General features: G+C 41.4%; 2 protein-coding genes and 1 long non-coding RNA gene across 3 annotated transcripts; 1 reads left to right on the forward strand and 2 right to left on the reverse strand.

Moving 5' to 3' along the window:
* Positions 1-1,042: 1,042 nt before the first annotated feature.
* On the forward strand, positions 1,043-2,320 carry LOC306929930 (vasopressin V2 receptor-like; the record flags this gene model as incomplete). Its single annotated transcript, XM_079510668.1, has 2 exons — positions 1,043-1,889; positions 2,142-2,320. 2 exons carry the CDS (start codon positions 1,043-1,045, stop codon positions 2,318-2,320), a joined length of 1,026 nt encoding a protein of 341 aa, XP_079366794.1.
* Positions 2,321-3,533: 1,213 nt separating this feature from the next.
* Positions 3,534-16,316, reverse strand: crbn (cereblon). Its single transcript, XM_079510173.1, has 11 exons — positions 16,175-16,316; positions 15,540-15,652; positions 15,003-15,205; positions 14,070-14,219; positions 13,087-13,249; positions 11,662-11,724; positions 11,436-11,520; positions 11,161-11,276; positions 10,087-10,151; positions 8,235-8,366; positions 3,534-5,623 (listed from the first exon to the last, which is right to left on the reverse strand). The coding sequence occupies exons 1-11, from the start codon at positions 16,245-16,247 to the stop codon at positions 5,440-5,442; spliced, it is 1,347 nt and encodes a 448-aa protein (XP_079366299.1). The 5' UTR covers positions 16,248-16,316; the 3' UTR covers positions 3,534-5,439.
* Positions 16,317-18,524: 2,208 nt separating this feature from the next.
* On the reverse strand, positions 18,525-20,757 carry LOC306929192. Its single transcript, XR_013790759.1, has 4 exons — positions 20,703-20,757; positions 20,576-20,602; positions 20,096-20,118; positions 18,525-18,870 (listed from the first exon to the last, which is right to left on the reverse strand). It is a non-coding gene; the product is annotated as an uncharacterized lncRNA (long non-coding RNA).

Raw genomic sequence — 20,757 nt, forward strand, 5'->3', positions numbered from 1 at the left:
TATTCAAGCAACTTTACAGAAAAACGCAAAGTCGCTTATAATAAGCAGACCTGGCAACACTGGTCTTGTTACATCAATCGGTCTCGTGCTCTGATTGGCCGAACTGTGCCGTGCACTGTCCAATACCGCGGGAGCGCGCAAACAGTGGTTTCCATCGTTACTGTTAATCTCGTGCGTTTTAGCTTGTTTTCCCCAAAGCGCCTTTCTCCTTTAGGTAAAGGGAAGAGGCCGAGGGAGGGCACAGAGAAAGAGTGGGCACCTTATCCATTGCTTATGCCATAAAATATAGCCATTTGTAGCAATAGTTGAATTATTAGGCGTTAATGTAAAATGTTCAAGCATGTTCAAATCATAGCCTATATAGGCTAGGGTATATTTATTCTTATTTTTTTTAATTAACCCCACTGCCCACAGTCGGTTAAACCCCCGGGCCCTTGCCATCCATTTGCGGCTACTACTGTAATTACATTGAGTTGCTGCTACGCAGTATGGTGCTGAAGGATAGCTCCACCCACAGGATAAAACATAGAACCATGATATAGGAGCGCTTCTCTTCAGATTATCAAACTGAACACAGTAGCCTGCCTACCGGTAAGTATAGCCTACTATAAATCAGGATATTCAACTTCAGTTTACAGCTGATATGAGTTTCGTGAATGGAGGCATATCTTAAAATTAGGCTAAATCTGATGATAAAAAGTCAAAAGCTCACCGTGGCATTTGGAGTTTGAGTGTTGAGGTTAATGTTTTTCAAAATATAGTTGAAACTGTGTGTAGCCACAATGTTTAGGAATGACAAGCTTATATGTCATAAACTACAGCCTAACTTTTTATACCATGCAATCAGCCATGCCATCATTTAAAAACAGACTTTCTGAAACCAGCCTTATCACTCAAAAATGCTTTATTTCACATGATAGCCCAATCTATTTTGCAATTTCTCAACAGTATGCCTTTGGCAAGGTGGGAAATCTGAATTCATCATTCATCATCATCATCATCATCATCATCATCATCATCTCCCGATCTCAGCAAAGAGAAAATGAATGGCAGTGATTTGACGGTGGAGGACGTGCCCAGAGATGAGAACCTGGCCACCGTGGAGATCGCGTTGCTCAGCGTCATCTTCGTCAGTGCAACCATCCTCAACAGCGGTCTACTGCTGCTGCTCTGGACGCAGCGCAAGCAGGCGTCCAGGATGCGCGTGTTCGTGATGCACCTGTGCCTAGCCGACCTGGTGGTGGCGTTCTTCCAGGTGTGTCCTCAACTCATATGGGACGCCACGGACAGATTCATCGGCCCGGACATGTTGTGTCGCCTGGTGAAATACCTCCAGCTTCTCGGCATGTTTTCTTCCACTTACATGATCGTAGCGATGACGATCGACCGATACCAAGCCATATGTAACCCCATGGTAAAGTTCAGGAGGGGACGCGCGCAACTCTACCTCCCTGTGTGCTTCGCGTGGGGGTTCTCTGTGCTGGGCAGCTTGCCGCAGGTTTTCATCTTCTCCCGGATCGAAGTGGCCCCCGGGGTCTTTGACTGTTGGGGAAGTTTTCTGCAGCCATGGGGTCTGAAGGCGTACGTAACCTGGATCACACTGGCGATTTTCATCCTCCCCATTGTCACCATTGTGTTTTGCCAAGTGCGCATTTGCCGTGCCATCCAGGCAAACCTCTACCACAAGACGCGCCAAGAAGGTCGCGAAGGCGCGGCTCTTCCAGTAGGCCTACTGGCCCACAGAGCCAGCAGTGTAGTCGGGATGTCGAAGGCCAGAATCAAGACAGCGAAGATGACGGTGGTTGTGGTGTTTTCCTACATCATCTGCTGGGGCCCCTTTTTCACTGTCCAGCTTTGGTCCGCTTGGGACACAAGTGCGCCAATAGAAAGTAAGTTCCCACTGGGGGCCAATTAATACTCCGAAATATAAAGTTACTGTCTGAACAATCAAACTATATAAAAACTTGTCTGGTTTCTGTTTCTTTATGCATAAATTCAGCTTTAAATAGAGCTTTGCCTTTTACAGCCATTCTTTGCCTTTTACGCATAGAGCTTTGCCTTTTACGCACATAGCCTATATTGATCAACATGTTTAGACTTTTGCCACTTTGTGCCACTTTCTTCTTGTCATGTCATTCCAGCTGCGACTTTTGTCATCCTGATGCTGTTGGCCAGCCTGAACAGCTGCGCAAACCCCTGCATTTACCTGTTATTCAGCGGCCAGATGCCCAAGAAAGTGGTGGCAGTTCTATGTCGGAGGCCAGGTGTAATGGATTCATCGCGTGATGAAAGCACGGTCGTCACTCAGTTCACTCTATAGCTGTCAAAAAGAGAATCATGCAATAGCTATTTGAAAAAATCTATTCCAAGTATATCATTAATTCTAGGGAACAATATTAATGCTTTCTTAAAAGTATACCATGTATAATAATAATGGTGTGTAAAAATATCAAAAATTTGCCACAGTCTTTGCCACGGACACATTTGTCCATGTACACTGACTACAGACATATTTATGTTCAGAAATCCTACCCCGTATTAAGCAAGCATCATGAACATTCATGAACTACCACATGGGAAATAATGAGCCATAATTGCCTTGCATCTGTTACATGCACTCACATGGGCTGGTGTACAGTACATGCTCATATGTACCCCCACGCCTCCAAAACGCATGCACGCATCGCACGCACGCATCGCACGCACGCGCATGTACGCACGCACGCGCGCGCGCACACACACACACACACACACACACACACACACACACACACACACACACACACACACACACACACACACACACACACACACACACACACACACACACACACACACACTATGTCTCATTAACTCCCTGGCCACCCAATGCTATTAAGAAAACCACCATGCTGTCCACATGTTGCACGGGTATCTGCACAAGGCATACAATAGCCTACAAATGCACACATACTGTAGGCATGCAGCATTTGATTTGATGGGGGGATCCATGCTTCTGCCTTTGATATTTCCCCTCTAGTCTTTTTATAGGGGGGAATGGGAATATGTTTTTAATTATCCCTGCTTCTGATCAGACTGAATTAAATAAATGCATTTTCTTTTTCGGGAAATGTAGACTGATGTAGTCTGGCGTGTTTGATATTTACATTTGACTATAGTGCAGTGCCCGTTGAAAACGCATCCCGTGGTTATGCAAAACCCCTTGTCAGAGACACGTTTTGTTTTTCCAGATTATTAGACTGGCTATGCGAGTATATTCATTCTGAATTAAGATCCATTCACCTGTCGCTGTCAGTCATCTCATTCAGGACATCAGTCCTGTCTGAACTGTCACATTTAAGCATAGCCTAGTCTAATTTATGCTTTGACAAAGAAGCACTGTGGGAAAGGTCGCTCAATATCACTTGCTGCAGTTAGTTGTTTAGTTCTGTATTCTATTTTTTTTGTTCTGTGTTTCTTTCATAGCAGCACACCACTTTATTAGTTGACAAAGGCAGGCAAGATACTCTGGGAGTCGCAGTATAACTGTATATTTATTTGGCTTGATGGTGATGGAGAAAACGAGCATGGCCAGCTTTGGAAACACACAACTGTCAGGGGTGTACGTAAATCTGACAGGGATAACAGGAACCCAGGAGACAGGACAGTGATTGACATCACAAGAACACCACTTTTTGCATTTGACATGCTGTTTCTTTTCCCTAGAAGAGTCTGTAGATTAGCACACATCACCAGTAGTAGTCCCGTCATCAAAACGATCTGATCAACAAGCACACAACGCATTGTATCGTGATAGGCTGTGAGCTTGTTCAAGGTGGTCTTTAATATATATTGTGTTTATAAGACTTAAACTTCTTCAGACATGACAGCATCATAAGTAGCAGTAATTACAATTTTGCCATAAGCCGAATGAGGGGCTAAAAGACAATGATCTTAATTATTAACTGGCCTAATAATTCTTCATTATAATTATTCCCCCAATTGCACTACACTTTACAGTAGCCTATTTATCATTTCCAAAACAGAAGATTTGAATTACTGTGTTTTCACTTTTCACTCATACCAGTTATGGAAAATAAACCAAAAGATTTCAATGCTGCATGCCGTGACTGCGTAGTAGAAAGACCACTATATTAATTCTAAACCATTTCTTTATTGCATTAAATTATACTTCTCCTGGTGATGAGTCAGACTGATAATGCTTCAATATTGGAAACAAATGAATGAGATAGGAGTTTTCAGATTCTACACACAGAACACCACTAATGTTATGTCGGACGACACCAAATCATTGCCACTATATGTACAATTAAATCTATACAAACATGAGACCAACGACCTTGGACATTAGCAACGGATACACTTCTGGAAAATGAGCTTAAATCTCACAAAGCATGACAAAATCAAATTACATAAGTTACCACGCTTCAATGTACAACATTTCACTGGTGTCTGTGGACAACCTGATTTTACTAAACTCAAATCAAAGATGTTGAGCCGCAGCATAGGCACACTATTTTACACACAACATGAATATTGGATGGGGGGGGGGGGGATACAGCATTTGCTCTCTGTATTCATTGGTTTAAATCAGCTTTGACTTTGACTCAATCTGGATCCATTCGACATGAGGTAACAAGCAAACTCTAGCCTTCCGATGTGCATATGAAGCAACAAGAGGCACAAATGTATTTTACTGTACAACGAGCCTTCTTTCTTTACAAAATAGAACACCCCTCTTGTCATAGTCTGTTTTCAGAAAGACAGGTGGGACATATGAAGCATGTGTCTGCACACATGGGGAAAACGTTTTCCAATCTCAGTCAATGGATACAAAAATACTAATTTCATTCTTATCGAATTGATCAAAAACAGTCTTATTAGAGTGGCATACTCTACACACGTGTTCCATCTGCTTTTATACAATGAATGAATGCAATGAAATGAAAGAAAACATAATATAAGACGAACAACCTGAAACCTAAGTGGGTTATTATTAATTTTACAACTGTTTGAATATTCAGCTCACCTGACCAGTTTTCCCACTCTCCATAGTACAGTGGGAACAAGACAAGTTGTACAGTTCTGTGTGTGTGTGTGTGTGTGTGTGTGTGTGTGTGTGTGTGTGTGTGTGTGTGTGTGTGTGTGTGTCTTCAGCAATAAAGCTGGCCACACAGAAACAGGAGGGTATCATTTTTCCATGACTATGATATGCTCGTCATCTTGCAGAATTATTCCTTTCAACTAGACTCTGTTCTAATTTGATAAATCTGCCTTTACTGTGTCATTTAAAGGCTAAATGGCTTTTCCACAAATATGATGAATTCACTGTCATGGTTTCTAAGCTGGTTGTGATATATTGATTATTAAAAGGAAGCCCCCCAGAGTGGATGGTTGATTGATGACCCAGGTAGCATGGAAGCAAACTTGAGTCCGGTGTCACAGGCAGAGGACACGAGAGCCTTCCTCGCCTGCTTCCCCCTCAGTCTGGGGCATACGGGGCATCATGGCCGAGCGAGTCAGCCCCCAAAAGCGAGCCGGGGACATGTCCTTCTTTGTGGCCGTGAACTTCCAACCCATGTGAGACCCACAGGAACGACACTGGGCAATTGTCCAGGCATATCTGAGGGTGAAAAAGAAGTACTCTGGTCAGTAACCTCTTAAAAGATAGCAAGGCATGTACACATGGTGCACTGCAAGGCATGTACACATGGTGATGTGGTCCAATCACGTCAGTTATAGTGAAATATAGAGGAATTATGAACTATTTCCTAAACATTCATGTACTCATACTACGAAACAAACACTATAAACTGGCCTCTGCTACTCTGCAGATGTTATAGATGAATGACTGTGTCTAATCAGTACAATCCCCACACCCGTCACTGCTACATTCACCCCTGCTCATGTGCTCCATCCAAAGCTTTCACGTGGGAACACTGGAAGTGAAGCAAGATGCCCTGGCACCAAACTACAAATGCATCTCACATCTGACACCTGTTCAGTCCAGAAAAGCATCATAACATGCCTTTAGCCTTTAGGTTTTTTATAATGTGCTACTAAGTCAAAAGTGGCAGCAAAAACAAGAAAAGGTGGGATTCTCTGGATTGCCCATTCAAACATTACAGACTAAATAATTTACATAGGTTTTTCAGATTAAATACAATTTGGCTGTGATTGGCTACATTTGTGGGAGGTGCTTGTTTTGCATAAACATGAACACAGCATGCACACCTCCAGCAGGTCAAGGGAGAACCTCCTCCCCAAAGTTTTCAAATTGGCCTCATGGTGGCGTTATAGCGTTTTGGTCTTTAAAGGAGCATTCAGTGATTTGGGTGATTTGGAAAACCCCCCGGTCCGCCCCGGTAACAAGATGTGCACATGCACGCACTACAGTGGGGGGACACGCAACAGGCCAACAGCACGCACCAAGACCCGCCCCACTCGATCCTGATTGGAAGAAGGCCCCTCTCATCCTGATTGGATGAAGGCTTTGCCACCCAAAGCCCAAACCGAAACTAAGGTTTTTTTTACCCCAGGGGCTCACTGGGGACAGGGAGGAACTTCTCATATGGTCAGCACACTTTATAGTAGGGAGGATTAACCAAAAAATAAGAAGAAATAAGTGATATTTGAATTAAGTGAAATCACTGAATATACCTTTAACTGATGTCGCACAATCAAAATCCCTTTACCCTGGATTTCTTGGATTCCCAGACCATTTGTGCCAAATAAATCTTCCATCATTTTGCACCAAAACACCTTTTGTCCAAAACTCACACAAATCGGTACACATTATCTCTGAAGTCATGTGATCAAGATGTATAAGTCTCTGTAGAAGCCATTTCACAGTTTTTGTTATTATTTGACATCATTATTAGTATTAGTTTTGATTATTGGTTTATTTGTGGGCACAGGTGATTGGGGAAGGTTATGCACCTGGGTGGACAGATGTTTTTTTTTACCAGAGCCAGAGAATGCAGAAGCGGTTTGTACTGCAAGTTCACATTTGGATCAGTGAAATATACAAACTATAATTTAAGTTGTGGACGAGGCGTTCTGTTGCCTGGTACATGACAAGTCTCCAAGGTGCATCAGTTGTTTTTGTTGACTTTTAGAAACGTCTGAACAGAAACAACGAAACACCTCTAGTCTACACACTGAATGAATGTGACAAAAACTAAAATCCTCTCTGAATTCACAATGAATGTGAGCTTTGAACTTTGCAAGTTCTTAGCTAGAAGTAGAATGGAACGCAATTAGTAGGCACTTTACAGGCTTGTCTAAGGGATATTCACTTTCTAATAAAATAAACATAAAAAAATATATATAAAAAATAAATGGAAAAAAGTCATCACGGCCCCCTCACACATTAGAATGTTTGTGATTTTTCCATTACTTTCTCCATTTATTTTTTACATTTTTTTTATATTTTTTTATTTGAAAGTGAAATATCACTTATATATATATATAGAACAATGTTGAGTAACTAGGAGATTATGTGAAAAAAAAATACATTTACAGATAAACAGACAGACAAGACAGACAGACACAAACAAAGAGACAGACACAAACACACAGTCACAGACAGGGGTGATTGAATGCCATAATATTGACATGGCGGGTCAGATTTAAGAATGGCACATTTGTGTCAGGAAAAGGCACTGGGCACCCTTTATGCCAAGAGGGATTTGATGGATCATTAAGAAGTACTTGTGTAAGAGAACCCTGGGGAGAGACAGTTCTGTCACAGGCAGTCCCCCTACTGCTTTCTCCAGATAAGTCACCCCTCTGTTAATAGCCTCTTTCAACCCATCATCCACACCAGTCCACCAGATTACTAACAAAAGAAGACAACATGCCCTTTTTCATACAGCCCAATTGCAAATTGAATCTTGTGTGTTAATTTAACAAACAGCACGTACACAAGACCAAAGGCTTTTCATTTAAAGCCTTTGTCAGGTTCAGTCACTGTTGATCAATACTAGACCCAATACTGAAATCATAAGCATGTCTAAGACATCAGTGACATGTGTTTCAGTTGCATTTTGCACTAAGTCCTCAAGAGGGAAATAAAATCTAGCCTGGCATTAGCTGTGGAGGAATGTGTGCCTGAGTGAATCCACGTTATTAGTCTGGCTAAAGCCAGGCTATATGAAAGCATCCAAAATACCGCTGTTGGCTCATCTGTCCGTACCTGTGTAAAATCACATCCTAATAAAGGGGGAGCTTACCCTGGGAACCAGCTGTGCAAGGTGGATGGCCGACCGATCAGGTTCAGGTTGTTGGCTTTGTAGACGGTCAGGGTTTCATGGACGTATCCGTGAGGATTGACGTAGGCAGCCATGGGGCCGTACAGAGACAGGCTGCAGGAAGAGGAAGAGAGCCAAAAGATCAGCGATGCTGATTCATATCTCCATGACAAGAAACACCAGACCAAGCGTTTTACAAGAAACAGACACGGAGTAGGAACGGAGGTATTTTACACATTGCATGCCAAACTGTCAAATTAATGACGGCAGAATTATGAATGAAATCAACCTAAATATTTTGCATGCTTTGGTGGTCCTTTGTTTTCTGAAGAATGCACAGAAATACAGGGCATTCTGTGTGTGTGTGTGTGTGTGTGTGTGTGTGTGTGTGTGTGTGTGTGTGTGTGTGTGTGTGTGTGTGTGTGTGCGCGCGCGCGCGTGCATTTAAATAGTTAGCAGTCATGATTGTATAGTAAATGGGACAAGGAAGGAACAAAATGTAGAATAAAACTGCTCTGCTTACAGTAGGGACTAGGGAGTGCTGCACACCAATTCTATATTGGGCGTTTGAGTCAACATGCATTAGTAGTTTTCATCACCAAGCAGCATCTCATTTCACACATACAGTAATAAACATTTCATCAGTCACCAATACACTGACTGTAGACCATCTGGATGTTCTCAAGCAATACAACACACAGCAGTTTATACAGTACATGGACCGCACTCTGCACAACTTCACTGGCACTTGTGGTTCTGTGTGTCCCTCTTTTGACATTCCGATAAGTGCTGGACAGGAATAAACACCTTTACAAAAATGTATTATACAAGTGAGAACTTAGCTAGCCTATATGCTGTCAGAAAGCCAGTTGCATAAAAGGTGATCAGGCAGCAGTAGCATATTACAGTAGGTGGTAGAGCGGTACTCCCAGTACATATTTTGCAGGTGTGTGCAGTGAGTGTGTGTGTGTGTGTGTGTGTGTGTGTGTGTGTGTGTGTGTGTGTGGGGGGGAGTCGCATCACCATACTTATCACCATACATTTGGGCTATATTAAAGGGCCTAAAACGTGACATTTTTGGGGTTCTGTGATGTCCCTATTGTGGGGTGAACAATATGTGAGAATAGCTGATCTACTAGGCCGGCTATTTGGTGTAGAGTGACAAAAGGAGCAAACAAAGTATAGAGCCCTGGGGGACCCCGTCAAATAAGTACATTTTAAGTGGTTTTAATAAATGTGTGCTGGCTTGCTCTACTACGCCATCCCCAGTAAAAGAAGCTGGCAGCTCCACTCAGAATGCCGTACTTGCTCATGTAGCAGGTCATGGTGTGTTGTGGCTAGAATTTATATAGCTTCAGAAGATGCTTCTGTTCTTCACTTGTTTTATAAGCACAACACTGGTAACTCCCAAGTAAATCTTCCATGTTTAAAAGAGAGACGTGGGCCCGGGCCAGCTTAGCGGTCCGGGCACCTAGGCTGGTAATGTTGATGGCGTGCCGCGGGTTCGAATCCCGATCCCAACGATGTTTGCCTGGTGTCTTTCCCCCATTTCCTGTCAACCTACTGTACATCTATCAATAAAGGCAAAAATAAATATAAAAAAGAGAGACGTGACTGAAAACATCAATTGCCTCTAGTATAACACAGCTTGTGTGCTATCATTGAATAACAAAAATGTCTTCTTTTCCACACACAATGTTACAAATGTTGTACCGGTACTTCAGACAGATCAAGGTGGGGATCATTTGATTGCAGGATGTATGTATTAGAAGACAGTATACCGCACCATATACTTCCACTGCGGACTAATTTCAAGATGTACACCAAAACTCACCTGAAGATTTCGTTCTTAGTGGTGATTTCTGTGTCTTGGCATTGTTTACAGCAGAGGGAGGTGCACTGGAAAGAGAGAGAGAGAGAGGAGAGAGAGAGAGAGAAGCAAAGAACAAGATTTTTGTACAGGATCTCCCCACTGGTCAGTAAGAATACAGTACATTGAAGACTAACATTCAAGGTTTCTTCAACTATGCATGCACCTATTGGTACCAGGTTCCAGACATCCCAAAACAAACTGGTCAGGCTACTGCTTGGCCTCACTCCTATAACTCACCTTATCCCTGATCATTTAGCTACCGTACGTTGAGATGGCTCAGGGTAGACGACAGAGTACAGCAACGTGCAATGGGCCTGGTGTACAAGATACGCTACAGCACAAAGACACCCATGTACCTGTAAAACTACTTCCAAAACATTAACGCTGTCCACTAATCACATTCATCCCAGATTTGGCTCAAACAAGGTTACATTTGTTCTCCTATGACACAAAAATGTGGAACGCCCTATCAACAGTCATGAAGAATTGTGAATCCTTACTCTTTCAAAACGGCTCTAAAAGAGCAATTACAGGTGGCTGCAATTCGAAACTGGCCCCAGTAACAAGTTAAGAATAATGCACAGATGTGTAGGTACCAACACAGAGAAGAAAGTAAACGTAAATGGGTAAAAGGTAAAGACTGATATTTTAATTGTACTTCCCTGACTGGTATTTGCCCTAGTATGGCACACTATAACAGACACTGCAAACATTGGTGGCACTAGCACCCATGACTCCTGTGGTATGCAGACTGCTTTGGTAGACAGTAAGCAAACAAGGGACACAATGCCAAGGGGAGCATCCTGTTCAAATTATGATGAACAGAAATATTTTTAAATGTTTGTTTTTTTTGGCATTTTTTGGCATCTATAAGCTACCAACATGTCGTGTTGCGAGGCGCTGTGAGAATCCTTGGAGGTCGGTTATTTTCGGTGAAGAGATTTGGTGTAGAAGGGCGAGTATTGGGTTTAAGTGGTTAAAGAAAACGCTGTAAAGAAAAGGCAGGACTGATGTGTAGCAAAAGGCCGTCCTTACACGGTCCATGATGTCCAGCTCACAGCGTAGTCTCTGAATGGCACTGCCGATCTTCAGCAGCTGGAGCCGCAGAGCGTCGTCTATGGGCAGACAGGCAGCCACTCTGTAGGAAAAATCTGACGGAAACCAGACAGGACAGACAGACGGAGGGAAACGGAAAAGGAGGATTAGAGGACACAGAAAGAATAACACAAATGGAGACGAATGTGTGTAATGTATATTCTGTATGCGTGTGCGCCTGTGATCCTTCTATGATAATGTAAGCGGAAACCAACCAATGGCATTTGTGGGGAGAGAGTCATCCTTCAGGTTCTCATCCCACTCATGGAGCTGTTTTTTCACTCGGTTCATAAGAGACTCCTGGAGGGTAAAATGAAGAAGATTATTTAATAAATGGCTTTGCCCAAGACGTGGCTGATAGGACTGAGCTGTGTTTATGTTCATCATTCTGGGAAGTTCTAAATAGGCCACAGTGACATAACTGTATCCTCCAGTACTCACAGAGTCATAGAGTGCATAGACCCAGGGTGGCCATGGTGTCAGGTTTGCACAATGGAACTTCCTCTGAAGTGCAGAAAGGAGAACACATTGATTGTACACACATACTGTAACAAACATTTTAAAAAAATCTTTTGATTAGCAGATTATTGGGGTTAGGGATGTTAATAGTTAATCGATTAATCGCCGTTAAGAAATTAGTCGGTTAAACTTAACAGTTAATAAGTAATCAAATTAATCGAAACATCTCTGCTTTTGCATGTGATGTGACAGACAAGACAGTGTACTTTTCATTTGATTCTATTTCTCATACAAAGATGCCTGGCCATGTATCGCAAATGGTCAAATAAATATTTGATTAAGGAATATAATATGCCTTTTGTATTCTTTCTGTATATCAGCAAAGTGTAGATTTTTATGTCAGACATTGAGGGAAATTAAGATTCTCCAATTGTTTTTTTAAACACAGCTTATCAACTAACTGGTTAATCAATCGATAAGCTTATTAAGCTTATTAAAACGTATTAACTATTAATGCATTCATCGATAATTCCCATCCCTAATTGTGGTATATACTAGGTAAATCACATTACTCTGTAGCCTGGTGTATTCCTTTGAGTAAGCGGTCACATGAGATTATTATAATTTTTCAATACAGAATGAGATCATATCGACATCGGTAATCAGTTATCGGCCATAACAGCAATTAATTATATCGGCCAAAATGTCTCATCGGCACATCCCTATTGAATACATTGTGCCAGCTGATCACAGCTGATGAGAATCGGATGATGTGTGTGTGTGTGTGTGTGTGTGTGTGTATATTCCATATTCAAATCTATATTTGAATATTAAAAACAACATTTGAAGGTGAAAATCAAGAATAAAATAAAAGCTCTGTAATGTGAGTTCTCACAAGGCCCTAGGACCCTGTAACCTCACACAGCAGCTGGTCTCACGAGATCACATCAGTCATCAGCCTGAGAGACTGCAAGCAGCTTCAAGTTACACCCCTCCCATGCTATACACAGATAGACAAACCCTGACTCGGCAGAACCCAACGCTGTAATGAATGTACTGAACATAGTGAATCACAGGTCGTCACTTTAATTGATTCTAAATGCTGAGCCTGGCAATCTAGTTTGGTAATGATGGCAGAATCAGTCATTTATTCTCGCAAGAGTGTGCACCAAGAGAGAGAGAAAGATGTCTGCAGTCTTTAAATGAAGTTGTACAGCGAGCATACTTTTCCTTGCCTCCATCTCACCCTGTCCTCTGCCTACTCTTCTTTAAACACCAGCATACAATATTTTATATTCAAACTAAGATGTATTCGAAACTCCACTGAAAGGTGTGTGTGTGTGTGTGTGTGTGTGTGTGTGTGTGTGTGTGTGCGTGTGTGTGTGTGTGTGTGTGTGTCAGTCACACCTGGCGGTATGTATGCCACCAGCACTGGGCCTGTTTGGAGCTCTGAGTGGGTGGTCTGGTAGATGGATGCTTGTGGAGCCTGGAGATAGGTGTCAGCTGCACAGCAGTGAGGGGGTCTGGGAGGACACGTTCTGGCAGGATCTGCACCTTGGCTTGTCTGATCCTGGTAGATGCGGAAAGAAAGACAACCAGAAGGGTATATAATAGTATAGTAAGGAAAGATTTGTATGATTAGATGGATTGTGTGCTGGCTCAACACATTATGTACATGAAATGATAAATGTTCACTTGATCGTTCATTCAAAAGAAAACAAGTTTTATATCATTGGAAGTCTTTATTCTAGGTTCAATTGTTCGACACTGTTCAGTGTTCACCTATTGTGAACAGCCAATGTGTGGTCAGTATGGCGGTGACACACCTTAAAACAACTTTCAGTTCCCCTAGAGAGAGGATATATCAAAAATGTCTTAAACATGGCTTAAGAGACAAAACAAACATGTCAATCACTAATATCTTGTTTGCCTTTGATTACTTTATGGATATATGATCTTCTACACTTTTATATCTCCCAATGTCTATGGTCTGTTTATGTCATGATGTGCTGCATATTTGCATTGTTGTGGATTATGCAGCTCTTACATAAGTATTAACTGTAACCTGCCAATGAATATACAGGTGAATTTAAGTGTGTTTGGTTTTCTCCTCCTTGGAAAGATATATGATTATGAAGAGAGTGACTCTGCCCCCTAGTTGCAAGAGTTAATATCAAATCCATTAAGCCAAATAAAAGAAGATTTCCATTAGTGGTAAAAATCACTCGTCCTCATGATTATCTAGAGAACTGTGAATCTTTTTTTATATTTGTCTTCAATCTGTAAAGAACCATGCCACCATTTCCTAAACAACAGCTACAGTACTCCTTCAAACTGAATCCAGATGGATTGTCCAATGAAGACCTCTCCCTCAGTGTTTTCCAGCTTACCCGTCTGCCTGGGTTCTTATCTCATGGACCTTGAATCTCTGCCTCCCTACAGCTTTCACTTTGACCGTCTCAATCCCGTACTCCTGCTCCTCCCGGTATGCGTAGATCTCAGCTGTTGTCCCAAACTCTGCATCTGGCTCACCCGAGCCACTGTAGAGAGATTTGAGATATAGACAGTTGCCATACATTTATGAACAATAATATGTAATGCTTTATTGTGTCGTCCACAGTTAACTGTTTTTGTATTGAGTTGTGCTTGAAATGTACTGTAATTCTGCAAACTGTTAATACTTCAATCAATCAAACAGTGGTGGATAGTAACTACGTACCTTAACTTGAGTTCTGTACTTAAAATACATTTTAATTTTGTCCCTATCTGTAGAGTGAGTACAATATAACTTGTACAATTGGGGTGGTTGTATTTTGTCTCGCTGCTCCTCTATTGAGACATTGACTTTTCACACAGATTGTGTCAAAAGTCACATCTCACCTTGACACAGGATCTGACACAAATTTGAACGTGATCAAGATTCAATTTATCCCCTTAGAAAACGGTAAAAATGTCAGCACTTGCGCAGGAAACCAGGTTCAAATGTCAAATCCGAGGTATAGTGCAGCTTTAAGAGTACCTGTACTTTACTTAAGTATTAATTCATATTATTTATTGATACTTACAATTAGAACATGATTGAACATTTGACATTTATAGTCTAATATTTCTAAAATTGCTACAAAACATGTAGCAAGACAAGAAGTTGAAGGGTAAATTTAAGTCTGATAATGATGTACTGTGCATGTTCAAATCATGTATACTTTACATTACTAAAAGGACAATTTTTCAAATATATATATATTTTTTTACATTTTGCAGCAAATTTTACATTGAGGTGCCAACTCTTCCTTAGTGCCCACTCTTGTATCCATATTTCGTACCTGTGTGCAAGCACGGCAAAGGTGCGATCTTTCTGAATGACGCTGCGCATCATGCTGACCTCCTGTGGTCTGAACAGCTGCAGAGGCAGCATCTGTCCTGGAACCAACATGACAGCTGTGTGTGGCAGCACTGGAATTGTATGACAGCTGTCCTCGTCGTGGACTGTTCGACCATGAAACTCCTCCATGTCTGCTCCCAAGTACTGTTACCACAGTGAGCCAGAGATAGACGAGCAAATCAATAAGACAAAACTGTTGCAATGACACATACTCTTTTCCCCTTCTTCTAGGGGAGGTCTTCATAGTGTGTGCAGTGTGTGCAGATAATAACAAACTTGATGATAAATGGCTACAACATAAAGAAAGCCTAATAAGTATGTGATATTGTGAAACACTATTCTATATTTGCATTTGGCAGAATTCATGATATTGCAACATTCTCTAAAATATATATATATATATATTGTGACTTGTTGAAAATCTGTTGAGGTAATAGGATTAGCTAGGCATTATATTAATTCAAAATTCATCACGCACAGCATGTGATGTGGGAAGACTAGGGTCAAAGTTGATGGTAGTAGGCTTCTCTGCATCTTCACTGTCCCGGTCCTCTGCAGCCTCCATGTCATACTCCTCCTCTTCTTCATTTTCTGCAATGGGAATGGGATACCAATACCATTCATGTGTAGCGTTGCCTGGCATGCAAATTGCAGTCTCATTTAAGGTCATGACATATTCCTATGCTCTGGTCCATGGCGTTAGAAGAAGTTAATGCTATGCTACCAAAACTAACATTATTCCTTCCTATACTATATGTTACTGATAAACGATGCGATTGTCATATAAATAGGGTCCATTCCTGACACGCCTCTCTGTTTCGAATGGCTCGAATTGAAACGTTTAACGAGCTTTAACACTAGGGGGCTATGACTGACTATCAAACCCACTTACATTTATGTAAGTGTAAGCTTGGTATGAGCCAGTGTTCTCCAGAAAGCAAAAAAAAGCTCAGATGTTATGATGTTATGTTATGATCATCAGATGTTATGATCAGACTCAGAGTCGCCCTTTGTGCATTAATGCTTGCTAACTGCAAGTATAAATCATTCGCAAATGTATCATTGTTGCAAAACGCCTCGCAAAATAGAAAAAGAGTTCGTTCAGATCATTACCAGGTAAGAGTTGTAGCTGATTTCCCATGTTTTCGTCTATATTCTGCCCACCTCCACCCTCATCGTCAGCCATATCCTTCTGTTTACAATCCACCTACTTCTTCTGCGCCCCGGTGTCTTGGGTTTGCAACAAATAATTGGCTCCTGGTCGCCCCCAATGGGACAGTATGAGCAGATACATCTATTTAGCCTGCACCAATGTGCCCTGTTCTCTAGAATCTGGAGAATCATACCAGTTTACAATCTAAATGACTTGTGTCAGTGTGTGTATTGATAGAAGTAACACAATAGACATACAAGAACAATAGCTTTGCGTCTTGGGTTTGCAACAAATAAATGGCTCCTGGTCGCCCCCAATGGGACAGTATGAGGCTGAGCAGATACATATATTTAGCCTGCACCAATGTGCCGTTCTCCAGAATCTGGAGAATCATACCAGTTTGCAATTTAAATTACTTGTCAGTGTGTGTATTGATACAACACAATAGACATACAAGAACAATAGCTTTGCCATCCAATGTTATGAAATTATAAACTGACAAATAATTCAATTGATATAGAATGCTGCGTGCGTGCATGTTTCACACATGAGGTGAAGTATACAAGTGCAGTGGATCTCAGTTAGCTGTGTCTTGGGTTTGCAACAAATAATTGGCTCCTGGTCGCCCCCAATGGGACAGTATGAGCAGATACATCTATTTAGCCTGCACCAATGTGCCCTGTTCTCTAGAATCTGGAGAATCATACCAGTTTACAATCTAAATGACTTGTGTCAGTGTGTGTATTGATAGAAGTAACACAATAGACATACAAGAACAATAGCTTTGCGTCTTGGGTTTGCAACAAATAAATGGCTCTTGGTCGCCCCCAATGGGACAGTATGAGGCTGAGCAGATACATATATTTAGCCTGCACCAATGTGCCGTTCTCCAGAATCTGGAGAATCATACCAGTTTGCAATTTAAATTACTTGTCAGTGTGTGTATTGATACAACACAATAGACATACAAGAACAATAGCTTTGCCATCCAATGTTATGAAATTATAAACTGACAAATAATTCAAGTGATATAGAATGCTGCGTGCGTGCATGTTTCACACATGAGGTGAAGTATACAAGTGCAGTGGATCTCAGTTAGCTGTGTCTTGGGTTTGCAACAAATAATTGGCTCCTGGTCGCCCCCAATGGGACAGTATGAGCAGATACATCTATTTAGCCTGCACCAATGTGCCCTGTTCTCTAGAATCTGGAGAATCATACCAGTTTACAATCTAAATGACTTGTGTCAGTGTGTGTATTGATAGAAGTAACACAATAGACATACAAGAACAATAGCTTTGAGTCTTGGGTTTGCAACAAATAAATGGCTCCTGGTCGCCCCCAATGGGACAGTATGAGGCTGAGCAGATACATATATTTAGCCTGCACCAATGTGCCGTTCTCCAGAATCTGGAGAATCATACCAGTTTGCAATTTAAATTACTTGTCAGTGTGTGTATTGATACAACACAATAGACATACAAGAACAATAGCTTTGCCATCCAATGTTATGAAATTATAAACTGACAAATAATTCAATTGATATAGAACGCTGCGTGCGTGCATGTTTCACACATGAGGTGAAGTATACAAGTGCAGTAGATCTCAGTTAGCCTGGCTAATAAGCCAGACTTAAATCACTGTCGTGTGCCGGCAGGCATTTCTTTTTGTCAACGGATGATTCGATCTGGCTTAGTAGCCAGGCTATCTCAAAGTGGGGTCCTTTGAAACCAAGTTTAAGAACCACTGATTTAGGACACACTGTGGGTGGTGGTTAAAATAGCACACTGACTGAGCTATGAGCCATACATCTACTCACTGAAGATCCAATCCCTGTTCTAGCATAGACGTCTGAAAACTTTAATAATTGTAGACTTTTGACTCTTACCCTTATAGATGCACATGGCATGCCACTTGTGCCAGGATTTGATTATACTAACTGTATTACAGCTACTGTTGCACAGCCACATTTAATTGCCATATGCATAGTATTGAACAATTGTGTATAACAAATTGTTAAGAACGTTACCATGACTGTTGCATAACACTAACAGCTGTAGCACAGCTGTTAAACCACTGAAACAATGCAGTCACCAAGTCAGTTTTCAAACATTCAACCAGCCAATAAGGTGATTAAGTAGGCATTCCTATGGTTTGTCAAATACAAAACCTTGTAATCTCACTAACCATCATGGTATTATAATAAACTGGTGTTGCATTAGACATGCACCCTATTTTTTTAAGTATTTAACTTCTACCCTTAAGAACACAATTAGATCCATCACAATAGTTGAAAATATACCACAATCATTCAGTTTGTAAAACAGGTTTATTACTTTGTTGACAAAGACAGCTGTTCTGATGTTAAGAACAAGAGATCAATCCTCAAGAGTCATTTTGCAATGTTCCAGTGAGACATCCATAGCTGGTTGCCATGGGAAGCATTGTGTACTCAGAAGTTAGAACCAGGATTCAGGATTCAGCCTTCGTGCCTTCAATGCGGACAGCTCTACAGAATCCACTTCAGTGCTTGGAACATTCATGGGCTGCAAGCGTCGGTCATCATTGAAGGTTCAGACAGGATCACAGCTGCAGGTGAAGTGAGACGATAGTCTACTTGGACCTCTGCCTCATCTTCCTCCTTTTACGCTTCAGCCTGTGGACAAAGCATACAAAGGACATGAGTCAGAGAAAAATAGTGACCTTGACTTAAGCCAGGTTCATTAACTAAATTCAGCTAATAAGTGTTGGTTAGCTCGGATGAGAAATGAAGTGACACTTCAAAGTAGGGTTGGGTGATGTGATAAATATCATTGTGATAAGATATTCAGAAATATCGTATATATCGTGATAGTTCTATACCTCAATTTACACTTTTGTAGAACTGTTTGGACTAAAATAAATGTTCTACTCTCTTTTTAGTTTGTTACCTTGTGTGGTTGTACCGTTAACCCTAAAAACTGCATGAAAAATATGTATCATACTGCATGACATTATATTTTTCCATATTGCCCACCCCCAAGATTGTATGGCAAGAAGTTGCCTTTACATTCTGTACTGGAGTCTGGAGCTAGGCCAATATTCTAGTATCAGATTTATGTGTCATTTCACTGAGCCAATTTAAAGGGCAGGTGCATGTACACTTGGATGGAATAGCTTTGAAATAGGGTGGTGTATGACCCCCCCGGAGAAAGATCATAGCCAGCCAACACTAGTCTGGGGTTAGTAGATTCAACAGTCAAATCACATCTAATGCAGTACCCCCAACTGTAGAGAATGGCCATGTGCAGTACCCCAACTGTACAGAATGGCCATGTGCAGTACCCAAACTGTACAGAATGGCCATGTGCAGTACCCCCAACTGTACAGAATGGCCATGTGCATTTAGAACAAATCTTTAAACCATTGTTGGGTTGTGGTTACAGATAGTCCTGTGAGGGGGCCCAGAAAATATATGAATTGACAGCTTCTCACGGGACAATATCTGAATCCAGAACCAAGGATGGGTGTTTGCAGTGAAGCTAACATGGCCAATATAAAATTAAGCTACATTAGGGTCATAAAATTGGATAAAATGAAAATCAAATACTGAATCACACAACTTAAACTGCCGGGGTGCACACAAACGCCTGAGTAATGTTAAATTAAACATGTTGAAGTGAAAATAAATAGCCCAGTTGAGTTTCATTTAGACATTACTGTGTGGCAACTACAGAAGCTGCCCATGCAGGCGGTACAAAGTAAGACTAATGAAAATTCAAGGATTTGCCCATCAAAACGTCCTTGTGAATGTTCTAAGTAGCACTAAAGGAACGGGTCCAAGTGTTGTGGCATATCTAAATGGCCAGACTAGCCCCAATAATAAATAACATATTTCTTACCTACGCATACGCTTCTTCCTCCACTGAAAGAAGAGGGGAAAAAGGTGAATTATTGCACACAAATACAGTTTATCATTAGCGGTATGTTAAGTTGCTCCCGCAAGGCTTTCAGGGGACACATCTAGGTAATCATAAATATTAGTCAAACTGGTTAATAAGCATTTTCCATCTTGTTTAAGTCACGCCGTTAGCCATTTTCAACTAAGATTTGGTGCAAGGGCTAGCCCGGCGGCGCAGGCCTGCATGTGCACAACACGGTATAAGTATAACGGTATAACAGTAGCCAAGTCAAATTCAATACGAATAGCATAATACTCGTAATATACTTGTACAGGTGGTACAAATACAGTATAATGAGGTGGTGAACTCGTTGCATTCAGAGGCTAGGCTAGCTGACGCTACCAACATGCATAGTTGCATTGTTTATTTGTGGATTGAAGGGGAAGTGCGTGTAAATATCTAATTATCTCCTTTACTCACCTTAGCTCTCATCTTGTGGAGACGGGTCTATGAAAGAGAAATGAGAAAATATTATTAAATACAGTGGATGGTTTGGAAAATGTGTAGATTAATTTGGATTCAGTACGTGCCAAAAATCCAACCTTACCTCAGGGCAAGGAGAGCAGCTGAAAGAGGAAGTGACGGAGGGAGAGGGCGTTATT

This window comes from Electrona antarctica, assembly GCF_951216825.1.
Source record: "Electrona antarctica genome assembly, chromosome: 9".
In the NCBI taxonomy this organism is placed as follows: Eukaryota; Metazoa; Chordata; class Actinopteri; order Myctophiformes; family Myctophidae; genus Electrona; species Electrona antarctica.